The following is a 14,740-nucleotide window of genomic DNA, read 5'->3' as shown; positions in this document are numbered from 1 at the left end:
TAAATGACAATGATTATCAAGTTGTGAATCTAAGAACCTGTGTTTGCACGGGCTGTACTATCATATTTCTCTTTGAAGAGAAAACATGTAACCAACCTGTACATTACATGTACCTACCTACTCGAACAGACCTGTGAAGGGTACCTACCTGGTAATGTGTAAGGACCTGTGAATGACATGTACCAACTCATATAAGACACCATTGACCTTGTAAGGCCCTTGTCATTTAGATAGATGTAATGTCATGTACCTACCTGTGATATATGTACCTACCTGATGATTAACAATACAGTATAACTTGTCATTGTCATGTACCTACCTGTGAATGTCATGTACTAATCGGGATCCTGTGTACCTACCATGTGTCATAACTGTGTGAATGTTCCTTCTTAAAGGCATTTTCCTTACCTGTGATACCTTGTCCGGAGCAAATTTGTAAAGGTTTCTTAAAAACATACCTGTGATTGTCAAGAAATATATATATCGTGATTGCATTAAGGTTGATGATGAGGTTACAACACCATTGTGAATATGATTGACAAGATTTATCTGTCTGAATATAACCCTGTAAGCGATACCAGTGAAGATTCATTTCGCTGTCCGTAGCCTGTCGTACTGGTCATCAGTGATATTCAACAACCTGTTGGTGCATAAATGGATTATTCTAAGGACGACGGCGGGATACATCCTAAAGAGACCCGCAAATTATGAAAATTAACATTTGAAGGGTTTGGCGTATGTTGAAACATCTAAACAGTTCATAAGACAGGCATACCTGGTAAGCCCACTTCATTTTAAGATAGATGGTAATGTAAAACGGATATAGTTAAATGACAATACTGTATAACTTGTCAAAACCGGCCTTATTGATCTAATCGGACATTCCCTGTTTTACTAATTACAAAAGCTGTGTCGACAATTTCCTGGCTTAATTAATAATTATTAAAACCTGTATAATCCAGAAACCTAGCTATAGTTCTCAAATATGGTGGTCCCTGTGCCATCAGACCAGATCAGACAAGTTGTAGTGTATCTAAAATTAAAGCGTTTTTTTTTTTTAAATATTTCGTGAATTGCTTTAATTGATGTTAAAGAATGAAAATAAAGTAATTTAATGTGGATGCGGCATAACGGTGTAAACTGCAGGTATGGTTGACGATAGGATGCAGTTGATCTTAGGTTTGAGGCACATATAGAGCACAAGTCAACATTGTCACTGTTTCTGAATTATTATCTTATTACAAAAATAAAATGCATATACAGTATGTGTTGTTGATTGGGGGGTTAGATTTGAATTTTCTTTAAAATTTGTACTCCCATGACAAATGTAATATATGATTACCATAATTAATCAAATGCTTACAGCATTATGTTCAGTCAATGAAGAATTACTAAAAAAACCGATAATTTAAGTTTCAAATTCTCGATCTTGACAAAAATTTAAGTTTCAAATTCTCAATCTTGACAAAAACTAAGTCAAGTTATCTCCTTTTCATTGAAGTTAAATTTATTTTTAGAGTTTCATTTTATACTCACATGAAATTTTCCTATGGAAGTATCCACAAAACACACTCCATAGTTACTGGACCCTTCAGTATTCCCCTCCTGTCAAAAATACAATCATTATCACTCGTTAACCCTGTAGTAATAAACTGGTCAACACTGAATTCTTTTCTTTTATTAGCTACGAAACATATTTGAACAGTTTTGGACTTCTTGATTTCTATTTCGACTTAGCCTTTGACTATGAGAAATATCGATCTGTTATGTAGGGTAAACCAATTTTCGATTGTAGCTATTAAATTTTGTATGTTGTTTTTTCCCAGAAAAAGTTCGCAAATATAAAAAATCACAAATTAAAATATCAAATGCAATTTCCTTTCAATAATAAAAGATGGTATTAAATTGGAAGAGATCAACTTTCGCTATTTACTTTGATTGTAATATTCGCGAAAGTAAATCAGAAGCGAAAGAAAGTTGATTTACAGCCTATCAGTGATGTATTTTTACTGGAATCTATCAGGAATATTGACTGTGACTGTATATCAGGGCTCTTCTGTAATGTTTGATGATAACAGACCTTTTCTGCGATAGCCAAGAGAAAGCTGTTCTGTGCCTCGCTACAGTCACCATCCATAAAACTAAAAGTCTGTGTCCCTTTGGTGGTTACGCGACAAACCTCTCGCTTCACCACCTTGTCAAACTTGGTAGGTTGTTTGGAAGCTGAAATAACAAGCAGATTCTGTTATTGTTTTCTATCATATTCAAGTACATAATCCATTATCACAACGCAAGCATTTTTTGTTTGAATTTAAGCATCGCTTTATAAATCTTTAATCTTCTCTGTAGGCCTGTGATTGGTCAGTTTTTTCCCACTGAACTGGTGCAAGTTTTGCTATGACATAGTCCAGGGGTCTATATTACGACAGTGATAGTAACCCCTGGGGTATCGAGGATAAATATGGATGTATTGAAGCATCCTTTAAAATATTAGTGGGATGAAACCTATATTAATCTTCGAAGCTTTTCCTGCGTATGACGTCTCATGACTTACAAGCCTTGAGGCGTTCACTCATCATGTCGGGTGTCTCCGTTTGTTCTATGCGGACTACTTTGTATCCTCTCTGTATCAAGGTCTCAGCGTATCTGTTATAGGCAATTTCTGGGAATCCGGAGTGGGCTTGTTCTCCCTATCAACAAATAATGAGATACAATGGAGGCAAGATCATGCATACCATATTCGACCCAATAAGCGCCCCTCCCCCTTTTTGAGGCCTCAATTTCAAGTGCCCAGGCATAAATAAGGACCAAAACTACATAAAACGTAATAATTTTGACTTATTAGCACCTTTTTATTTTTATCAATTTTTTAAGTGCCCTGGGCGCTTATTGGGTCGAATACGGTAGGTATTTTAAGTATTTCACTTCAAGCACTGATTCAATACAGCCTAATTCAGATTATGTGTGTTTTTATGTACATGTATAAATTAAAATCATGCTTTTTAGAGATAATGATCAGAATATCTCTCACAAAATAATGACAACACAATAGCATACATGCCATATTTTTCTAGGGGTGGAAAGGGAGATTGATAACCATTTTGAGGGATTTTGGTCTCAAAAGAGGGAGGTATACGCGCGACATATATGAATAAATTAAATATCTGCTTTTTTATGATGAAATTCTGCATTCATATTGAATTTTACTGAAATAAAGGAATGTGTGGTTTTGCAAAAGTAGTCACATCCCTATATACACGCAGTTCTGGAGCAGTTTTATTGTTCGAAATATTAGACTGGGCTTTTTAATAATCTCTAACAATAACGGATAATTAACTTTATAGATAAAGTTCTTAAATTTACAAGCATTAAATTGAAAAAAAAACAACAGAATCGTTACAGTAGTATTCAAAATGTAATTTAATCTGAGAGAGAAAAAAAAGTAAATTTCTTTTTAATTTTATTTATTTAAATTCAGTTACTACTGATAAATTTTTATTATTAATATATTTTTTTCTAATAATAAATTCACACAGAAATTCTAAAAAAATAATACTTTTTCCATTTTTAAAAACATGGTTATTAGGAAATCCGGAAATTCTATAAAATCCTGATCATCTATTACAATTACCCAAAATGGCAGCCTTTACGATTGCAAAGTTTGTGACATCCATCAAATACAGATAGGCCTATTTAACATTAAAAACGTGAGTAAATCATTCACAGTTGTAAGCAGTATTTGTTTTGTTGTAATGTTCACTAGCTGTAGTCATCAAATTTATTGAAAGGCCAGCTGATTGACTTCAGTTTACGTAATACACAGACGTGAGTGAAAGTGACACAACAAGCCAAGGTGGAAATAGCTCAAGGCTGCTAATTAGGGTCACTTGGGTGTTGGTCAGGGGGTCAGGGAGTGGTTACTCTCGTGCTAAAATTAACATGTACACAAATGTGGCAACGAAAATAAAACGGAGGGGTTTATAGAAATCGGGAATTTAGACTCTTCTGCCGGGAGACAATAAAAGGCTTTAAAATACGGGAGGTTTTGTCTCACGCCGGGAGGTATGGCATGTATGCAATAGATACCTACATGCAAGGGAGGTAACTCTGCCATATGCAAAGACAGATTACTGTAGACAATGATGTTTCTGTGTGTGCAATATTTTGGTTAATCACCCAAAAAAAGTAGCAATATGATAATTTCCATATTCTTTGTCTATAGTGAATTTACTCACATGCAAAACATGCACTTGCTAAAATTTTTGCATATAGATATAATCAAATTTTAAGAGTGAAAGATGCGGACATTTCTACTTCCTCTATTTCTTTCCTACTGCTAACAGAAAACTCACTTTCATGAAAATGATGCCTAGTTCATTAACACCAATCACCGCATCCATGTGGAAAAGCTCGTAAAATTTGCCCATCTTGAAGAAAAGTATTGAGTCGTAATACTTTGACTTGAGTTCCCACCACTGTCTCATTGCCTACAAATGTAGAAAAAACATTCAACATGTGAACTCATTCGCCCCTAAAATTTTATAATGGACTTGTCTTGTCCTTTTTTAAGAAGAGCCTACATGTGTCTTAAGGGGTGAATGAGTTCACTTTTGAAAGAAATATGTAAACCAACTAATTTAAAGATGCTCCACCGCTGACAAATGGTATTTTTCCACTATCTAAAACAGGAGCAGAGGATTTAGTATTTTTCTTCAGTTACAAAAGTTACTTACTTTATACCATTACCACCAGTGAAAAGTTTGAGCTTCTAATTTCAATTCAAATTAAAAGTATTAAAAATGATTAATTGCATCCCGAAAAAAATCCGTGGCACTATATCCTATATGGAATAAAGTACGATTGCACATGAACCAAAGGCTAAACAAATTATTTTATATTATTTTTTGTGTTAATTAGACATATATATACACGATTTAACACCAAATATTGTTCAAATGATGAATATCATTTATGCTCTGTCAGTGGTGGAGCATCTTTAAAATTTTGTGGAGACTTTATCATAACTCATTTTTCATGCCAATTGAATTTTCACAATTTAGATTCATAAAGTTGTACTCTACTCCAGCCTAGCACTTTTTGGCTGTGTATCATTTTCGAGATTTTACGTGCTTGTATGTCCTTTATATACGCAAATTTAAACGCACACAGAAATTTTTTGGTTTACAGTAAAGATATCACAAGTGATGATTTTTTCCCCCAAAAGCAATAAAATCCAGACTTTTTCAGCACTAATTGGTTTCAGAAAAAGAATCAAATCAAGAGAAATCACGTGACACCCAGTAACGTTTGTGCGGGACTAGTATCTCCAGTGGTAATGGAACGTTGTTCTTTGTTCTTCCCGCTGAAATGATGTTAGCGTGGGATACCATCTTTTGACGTCATTCTATCACCAATAGAAACAACACTCCCGCACTATCGTTATCGGGTATAATGTGTTACGTTATGAGTCCCATTGGAAAGTTTATTTCTTACAGGTGTTGTAGTTTTTTTGAAGCTCTCCGGAATGTAAAGTGTTTTGGGGTCATAATCTGGGTCAGTCCTATCACGCATCTTAGCATCTCTGGAAAAAGAAAAGAATCAAACTTCAATAACTTGATGATATTAGATTTGAACGTGGTATACATGTGTAAATGTAAATTAGCAAAGTAGCTAACTTTGGGGAGAGGTGTGAAAATGTTAATTGGAAAAATGACTTACTTGATCTTGTGAGGCTGTAGAAAATCAAGTTTAAGATGAGGGAAATTTGCCTCCTGTTCTGTCATGGCAGGTTTTGATGAACTTGGACTCTAAAAAGTAACAATAAAACAAGAATAATGTGTAATTATTTGCCTCGCCTTTCCTGCTATCCATATTTAATACAGCCCAATCTGTATTAACGACCATCTGTATTAAGCGACCCTCTGCTCTAAACGACCACTTCAATTCCTCCCAAGCGTTTTCAATATATATTTTAACTCTATTAAACGACCATCTCTCTAACGCGACCAGCGACCACAAAATTTCCTTCCGGTGGCCGCAAAAATTCTCTTTTCAGTGACCAGAAAAATGAATGTCATTTCGATCTTTCCAAAAGGCCCATCATCCGGTCGCCGGTTTTGACACGGCTTGGGCAGAGCATTTAAGCCTATAGATTATTAATGTAAACAAAAGAGGTGTGAAATAATTAGACTGTTACTGAAGCCCTGTATAAGTAATGCCACATTGGAGAAATTGTATCTGATTGGTTTTTTCACACCTTTGTTACCGTCAGACCCGGGGCCCATAGACGGAATGGGTCAAGCTCAATGGCCGTCTCCATCAATTTGAAAGGATATTATGGTAAAATAATAAAGTATTCGATACAACATGATGTACATTATTTAAAACAAACACTAGTAGTGACTGACAATACTTTACTTACATGAAAATGAAATACAAAAGCAGTTGAACAGAAAACACATGCAGCGTTTGTTTAGGCTGCCATCTTGGATGGATTATAGTAATAGACAGAACCGGATATAGGTATGAAAATTCCAGATTTTACAACCAAAAACAAGAGGTCCAAGAGGCCTCGACGGTCACCTGAGTGTAAATGTACCAAAATCAAAATAAATTATTTTTATATTATTTTTTGTGTTAATTAGACATATATATACACGATAAAACACCAATTATTGTTCAAATAATGAATATTATTTATGCTCTGTCGGCGGTGGAGCAACTTTAATATTGCAGGACCCATCATCTTTCATAAGACTCTAATCACATTCACATGGTTCTAACACTAGCCCTTTGTCTCTGTTATACAGAGATTAACTTACATCAGCTGCTGTGAAGGCAGCCAGTCTTGATTTCGTCTTGTCCCCGACAGTTGAAGTGAACGATGACTTAGGGCTGGAGAGGACAGATGGGGTGGTTGTATCTGGACTAGTCGGCTTTGGTTTGGATTTTGGTGGAGGGCGCTTTCTCTTCTGAGGCTATTAACATCAATATCAGATCAATTATACACACAAACTAAATTCTCACGATACATAGAAGTTCACATCTCAAATAGATTTATTTGCAAACACTAGCTTTGGAATAACTAGGAAAAAGTATTATGAACATTTTTGTAAAATTTTGCGATATATCGCGATACTGTATACTGCTAATATCTAGCAAAGGGATTTTATTTCGGTAGATTCTTAGATTCACCCAAATTCGCAAAATTCAATACATGTACCTCACAGATTTATTCAAAAAGTGTTGTTTTATATAAATAACTAAACTTTATTTATTTTATATAGATAGAGAAATAAGTTATGCAACTTATGTAAATCACTCTCGATGACCCGGATGTAACCGCACGAGAGGTCTTGTGTGGGAGGAAACCAGAGTGCCCGGAGAAACCCATGTGATCGGGCAGGTGACCCCTAACCTTTTCATGTCTGTGCCGGGGATCAAACCCCTATGGCTAGGTGAAAGGCGAGCGGCTTAACCACTACACCACATGACCCCAATTGTTTTATATGTCAAATTCTATTCCATATATGACGCTTTTAAAGGCTACAAAGAAGTGTTTGCATATGACAGAGTTATCTGCCCTTGTGGGTAAGTACTTATTTTGACATTATGCATTGGCGAGCGTGATGTAATACTTTTCCAAGAAAACAACATAAATTGTCCCCACAAAATAATGATGCCACATTGGCTACCTAACTGCAAGGGAGTTAACTCTGCGATATACAAAGACGGAATACCAATAATACTGTACACTTCTGGTATTCAATGATCAGGAAAATACCTACATAAAATATAAGTCACCCTGACATTTCTGGTCAAACATGCAACCTTTTAGCAAATTTACCGCTTTGATTGGAGATTCTGGTTCTGACCCCGTTTCTATATCCGAGACATCGTCTTCATCTACTCCACTGCTCTCGTCGTCCGTGCTGCTACAGCTAGCCTCGCCCTCAGAATCCTCTTTTAGTTTGAATTCATCACCTTAACAAAGAAAGCCATGTCACTTGGTATGTTTCGAAAGGAATTCCATCAAGACCAGGTATTATCAGTTATGATTTGATATTTACTATAATAACCATGACAAAACCAGGAATCAGTTTTTAATGTCATCGGTTTCACTCTGAAACAGACACATATGATTTCGCATTGTTCATTCCGCCTTCATCAGAAAAACCAATCTTAGACACTATTGAAACGTCCTTCTCAAGATTTGAAGATTGGTGGTGGTTGTCGGTGGTTCTGTATATCAGCTATGTAAGTCAAATTATAGACAAAATGTACTGACACTGTTTTTACTACATCACAATCAAATTTTAGCATATATGTCAATTTTTAGCAAACTACCACAAAAATGATTAGGGCACTAAGGAAAATATAAAGAAACTAGAAATATGTCTGTTAGACATTAAGTGCTCGCTATACTACTTCCTAAAACTTTAATATCCAAAAACGAAATGCATCTACATGTATAAGGCTTCTGCGGTGAGATAGTTTGCACGTACAAAACTGTAAGACCTAATTTATGAATAACCCGCAGATAAACATGTATACTCACAAGCCTATATGATACGTTTTTCTTTGTTTTCATACCAAATCTGGCTTTCTGATTGGTCAATATTTTTTTTGCATACCACTATGAAAAAAAAATCCGAGAATGGCGCGAAACCCCGACGTTTTCGTGACGTCACAATAGAGACATTGACGTTGCGTATTGATTCGGAAAAAAGAATCCCTTGAAAAACCACTATAATGTTACATTTAAAAATACATCATTTTATCAAATAGAGTATAAAATTAATTATAAGTATTGATGTCACTATTTTTTAATTTTATCGGGGTATGAAAAAAAAATTGTTTGCAAACTTTTGTGAGAATCCGCTACGCGGATTCACACAGTTTGCAAACAAATTTTTTTTTCATACCCCGATAAAATTAAAAAATAGTGACATCAATGCTTAAATGAAATCTTGTTCGGCAACAGGTGTACGTACGTAGCACTATCGCTCATTATCCTTGGGAGATGGTTTATGTCCTTGATGTATTGTAATAAATAATTTCCTTTAAATTACGTCATCAGAACTATAAATGTGAAATTACTTTGAACTTTGTTAATTGTGTTCTTTGTTACATAGAAGTTTATTTGTTATCTTATTGATATTGATACGATAGACTTGTTTCGCTGTTCAAAATAGTCGTCCGCTACAGCACTGTCCAGTCTCTGTGCACGTGGTGACTTACCTGTGTCATGCTTTAATGTCTTTCTGGGTACATTAGATCTAGAGCTCAGGCACACGGAGAGATATTGTATAACGTTTTTTTATTCTGTTTCTCTTACGCAAGGCTGGGTGATTTTATAAATATTTATTAGAACCGTAGCAAATACGGTCTATGGTCACTGGGGTTAGTAAGCGATAGTACAATGTATATGTATACCTAGGACCTAGGATGATGTGAAATAAATTAAATATAATCTGCTGAGTAACACTGTAAACGTCTTTGGCCGATACTAAAAGTTCTCCATTTCGTCACTTTCTTTTATTGACTACATAAATCTGATTCGCATTATATTGTTCCGGAGGTTTTCTAAAGTCGATTAGATGCTTAGAACATCATGATAGATGCAAGAGTTTGTATGATATGCTGCTTGAAGTTTACACAAAATGACGGTGTTTAGCACTGTTTATTGTCACTGTTGTTAATTTACAGAAGAACATCCCTGAGAGATATCTCTTATTTTTGAAAGGTTGGTGTCACCAAATCACAGCGAAATGTATTAAACGGTATAAGACAGTGACAGTGTACACAGACTCCACACCCAACAAGCAAAACAATACGGCGAGAGTATGTTCGCCCTAAAAAAAATTCAGGGGTGAATTAATAACTTATCCACCCCTGAACACATATTTAGACTCTTCTAAATAAAAGACTGGACCAGTCCAATATGAAATTTCAGGGGTAAATTGTTTCTCATTCACCTCTGTAAACACACTTAAGCTATTAAATCACTTATGTGGACATGTAGAAGTGATTTTTCAGGGTATTTTGGGAAAAAAGCTTTTGACACGAATTGGGAATTTTCAATTGCGAAAAGAGCGGTTTAAGGGAAAAGTTTCCCATTACTTAACATGGCTGTTATAGGTAATTAAATATTGCATAACAGTTTTATTTTATGTTACATGCTGTTTTTACAAGGACCTGTATTGCAACAAAAAACAATCTTTTATCAAGACAGCGCTTTTTTTCTCAGCAGTTCGATTTGGGAATTTTTCATGGTAATTGGGAAAAATATAGGGGTTTGGCATTGGGAATGGGGTTGTTTAGCGAACCCAGTTATATAAGGAGAAAAATCACTGTGCACTCTCGAGTAAGTTACTCATCACATAATGAAAACATAATCTGTCACCCGGAAAGACAATACCTGTGCAAATGTTTCTTTCTTTGTGAAAGCACTTAGAAAGGTATATGATCATTAATTATTTAAGACTAATGTTTTACAGGCTTGTTTATTTGTTGATATGGCTTCAAATCATATCACATCAGCATTTTGTTGTTAAGATCTCTATGCACAAAAAGGATGCAACAAGTAAATCTTCAGATTTTTTTTATCTTTCGTTTAGATAAGCACTTTGAGCCAATCACAGAACACAGGAAAATGCCAAATTTCACTACATCAAAATATTACCAACCTTATTTGATACAAAACACCAAAATTTCCCGATGCCAAAATATCCAAATTTACAATAGTCTGTACCTGACTCTTCGTCACTATCGTGACTTTCGATAATCCGTCGACGTTTCGGTTTTGGAGTTCGAGTGGAACGTCGGTGGGAATCCTTCTTTGGGGTCTTTCTTGGAGATTTTGATGGCTTCTCCTAATTAAACATATTTTTAAAAGAACTTATCAGCACATATATAATCTTTTTTTTTATTTTCACGTATTTTGGGGCCGAAATAGGATTCCAAATAAAAAGCTCCTACATTTTTTCCTAAACTGGTAGCTAAGTGTCCTCTATGAATTCAAATACATTATAAATAAACATGACAGAGGAATTACATACATAACATTATTTTCTTGGAGAAAAAAATGAAAATACAGTGTGCTAATATAGCTCCTAATGCCACTAATTAAGACTTAGACCCCAGTCGTCACTAATTACGACTTAGACCCCAGTCGTCACTAATTACGACTTAGACCCCAGTCGTCACTAATTACGACTTAGACCCCAGTCGTCACTAATTACGACTTAGACCCCAGTCGTCACTAATTACGACTTAGACCCCAGTCGTCACTAATTACGACTTAGACCCCAGTCGTCACTAATTACGACTTAGACCCCAGTCGTCACTAATTACGACTTAGACCCCAGTCGTCACTAATTACGACTTAGACCCCAGTCGTCACTAATTACGACTTAGACCCCAGTCGTCACTAATTACGACTTAGACCCCAGTCGTCACTAATTACGACTTAGACCCCAGTCGTCACTAATTACGACTTAGACCCCAGTCGTCACTAATTACGACTTAGACCCCAGTCGTCACTAATTACGACTTAGACCCCAGTCGTCACTAATTACGACTTAGACCCCAGTCGTCACTAATTACGACTTAGACCCCAGTCGTCACTAATTACGACTTAGACCCCAGTCGTCACTAATTACGACTTAGACCCCAGTCGTCACTAATTATGACTTAAATCCCAGTCGTCACTAATTACGACTTAAATCCCAGTCGTCACTAATTACGACTTAAATCCCAGTCATCACTAATTACGACTTAAATCCCAGTCATCACTAATTACGACTTAAATCCCAGTCGTCACTAATTACAACTTAGACCCCAGTCTTCACTAATTACGACTTAGACCCCAGTCGTCACTAATTACGACTTAGACCCCAGTCGTCACTAATTACGACTTAGACCCCAGTCGTCACTAATTACGACTTAGACCCCAGTCGTCACTAATTACGACTTAGACCCCAGTCGTCACTAATTACGACTTAGACCCCAGTCGTCACTAATTACGACTTAGACCCCAGTCGTCACTAATTACGACTTAGACCCCAGTCGTCACTAATTACGACTTAGACCCCAGTCGTCACTAATTACGACTTAGACCCCAGTCGTCACTAATTACGACTTAGACCCCAGTCGTCACTAATTACGACTTAGACCCCAGTCGTCACTAATTACGACTTAGACCCCAGTCGTCACTAATTACGACTTAGACCCCAGTCGTCTCTAATTACGACTTAAACCCCAGTCGTATTTTCAACCATGAGAATATGCCCTGGATTTGTAAAGCGAAAACAAAATCAAAGTTCTATTCCACAGATGAATTTAACAACAGAGTTAATTAATACTCATGAAGTTGTATAATTTTAAGAACCACGAATGTATCTTAACTTTATGAAATTCCTAATAACTTAAAATTCTCCATCTTAGGAGAGAATCTTAAGTTAAGTAATTCCTAAAAAGTTAAGGAATGTTTGCAAAACTTCGCCAATATGAAGCTTTATAATTCAATTTTGCTTCTTACGAACATTTTCATTGGCTTAAAAATTTACTTTATCAGCCCATAAAGGAAAAAATGGCGTCGCCGTTTGTGACATTGCTTCTGATTGGCTGAAATGACGACGTAATGATATCATAGACAAAAGAGTCCCAAAATGAATTTTGAGTATTGAAGAGATTATCTTTTAGTAAATTGAATTATAAGAATTAATTTGAATAGATTTTTAATCTATTCAAATTAATCCTTAAATAACAGGAGATTATGTTTATTTAAAATCCTATACAACAGATTTACCTTTTTCTCTCCATCATCTACTTTGACATTTTCCTTACTGTTGTCGGTTTCTTCGTCAATTTCATCATCAAAAATTTCAGCTGTAGAAAAAAAAAAAAAAAAAAAATCAAATATTTTACAATTGAAACAAAGATTATTCATGTTTTTATGGATAACATTTCTAATGACCCATAAACAAAGGACTATGTATGTATTGTACTATTGGATTAAATGTATACTAACTATATATATATTATTGCCTTCTTTTGAGGACACTGTGGTCTTACAGTGTTGACGAGGGATGGCTTAGTACCCGGGCCGGAGGCGAAAGTACTATGCCATCCTGAAGCCACCTTTGTAAGCCTTTTTTTATGTTCAAACCATACATAGTCCTTTCAATTGTAATCATATCAAATTTTTTCATGATGTTATTTTCATAAGATAGCAAAGTCAATAGCAAATTAAAGGAAGCATATATGAACCAAATCAGAAATTGAAGGCAGGTTAATTACGATCAAAATCCATGCTCTCTTCTTCATCCTCATTGTCTGATGGTTGAAGCTCAACAACTAATTTTAGACGTTCATCTGTCGTCAGTTTCATCGCCTTGTCCGCTTCACAAGCTCCGGATTTTACCTTTGGATTGTGAGAGAAGAACTGACCTCCTCTCTGGTACTCTTTGTCTTCAGATCCCTTGAAAGGCTGAGCATATCTAAAGAAAATGGGTGGGAAAAGTAGAGTAGTCAGTTGTTTTCGCGCGGATGACATTTTCGTTTTTTTTTTAAAGACATTGCTATGATCGTAAAAATTTGATCCACAAAATATTGTGAAATGTTTTTATCATATAAACACAAATAGCCAGATGTCAAAATGTTTAACCTGCTGAAATTTCATTACTGCTATACTGTATACGCCATAATTAGCGCCCCTCCCCCTGTAAGTGCCCCTCCCCTTTTCTGGAGAAGAGTTTAAGTTGAATAAACGCCCAAATTCCATGGATTTAACACTGTTTTACAACAGGTGATGCTTCTAACATCAGAATTGTATCCCATATTACATGAACTTGTGAATCTTTTACATGTGAATCACGAAATAAAAATGTGTCTTAAAACAATAAAAGGCATACATAATGCATGTTTAACGTAACAGATTACCAGGGTAATTTATGTGACCACAAGTACAGAGTGTCCAGATTTAAAAGTATGGCTGACTTTTTCACCCACAACTTATGTTTTGGTTACATTTTAAATAATTTTGTGTCCATCTTTGAAACAATTATTTAAGCGCCCTGAGCTCTAATAACGTCATATAATTTGAACCTGCATAAATAAACCAGTTATACTATATTTAGCAACCATACAAATAATATTTTCAGCTTGATCATTACCAAATGCAAAGCATGTACAGTATACATGTGATATAGGTTAAATAAACCGACATATGACTAACAAAAAGTTGAAATAATTTTGACTGTTGAAACCACTACCATCAAAACCAAATGGCACCTGGCTAATCCTACATATTCGAGGAAAAAACCTTTCAAGAATTTACTTTCATCATGAAATTTAGAAATCATTAACACATTGACCCCTCAAAAATCATGATAAACTTTTTCATCCTATGAATTATACAATTAGAGTCGAAATATATCTTCACGGGTGAATGACTTTACTTTAGCTTACTTGGTCTTAATCCATGCACGGGAGACCGGGTCATCGAAGAACTGAACGTGAACCTGGGGGTTCTTTCCGCCTTTTAAGTGAGTGTTGTCTGTTGGGTGGGTACAAACTAAAGATGGCCACCATGGATAACCTTCTAACTTGACCCATAGTAGATCGCCGAGAGCAAAGTCTGCAAAGGAATAAGATTGGTTATATCTCTGCCTGAGCCAGATTGGGCACAAGCATACATATGGGTAAAACATAGAATCTTAAATCAGTTGTATCAAGG

At 35.6% G+C, this 14,740-nt stretch overlaps 1 protein-coding gene across 1 annotated transcript in view; it reads right to left on the bottom strand.

The window, feature by feature from the left end:
• Window positions 1–14,605, bottom strand: part of LOC138308420 (DNA mismatch repair protein Msh6-like) — a 38,010-nt gene extending 23,405 nt beyond the window's left edge. Inside the window, exons 1-12 of the mRNA XM_069249398.1 lie at window positions 14,473–14,605; window positions 13,303–13,502; window positions 12,812–12,891; window positions 10,754–10,874; window positions 7,847–7,983; window positions 6,822–6,977; window positions 5,719–5,807; window positions 5,494–5,581; window positions 4,353–4,487; window positions 2,555–2,690; window positions 2,081–2,223; window positions 1,537–1,605 (exon numbers count right to left, since the gene is read on the bottom strand). Of these exons, the coding sequence (XP_069105499.1) occupies window positions 1,537–1,605; window positions 2,081–2,223; window positions 2,555–2,690; window positions 4,353–4,487; window positions 5,494–5,581; window positions 5,719–5,807; window positions 6,822–6,977; window positions 7,847–7,983; window positions 10,754–10,874; window positions 12,812–12,891; window positions 13,303–13,393 (1,245 nt within the window). The 5' untranslated portion in view covers window positions 13,394–13,502; window positions 14,473–14,605. The remainder of the gene's footprint in view (window positions 1–1,536; window positions 1,606–2,080; window positions 2,224–2,554; window positions 2,691–4,352; window positions 4,488–5,493; window positions 5,582–5,718; window positions 5,808–6,821; window positions 6,978–7,846; window positions 7,984–10,753; window positions 10,875–12,811; window positions 12,892–13,302; window positions 13,503–14,472) is intronic.
• Window positions 14,606–14,740: the final 135 nt, after the last annotated feature.

The sequence above is a fragment of the Argopecten irradians genome, chromosome 15, assembly GCF_041381155.1.
Source record: "Argopecten irradians isolate NY chromosome 15, Ai_NY, whole genome shotgun sequence".
NCBI classification, from domain to species: domain Eukaryota; kingdom Metazoa; phylum Mollusca; class Bivalvia; order Pectinida; family Pectinidae; genus Argopecten; species Argopecten irradians.
Note: the sequence above shows the minus strand (reverse complement) of the source record. Positions and strands in the feature narration are given on the sequence as shown.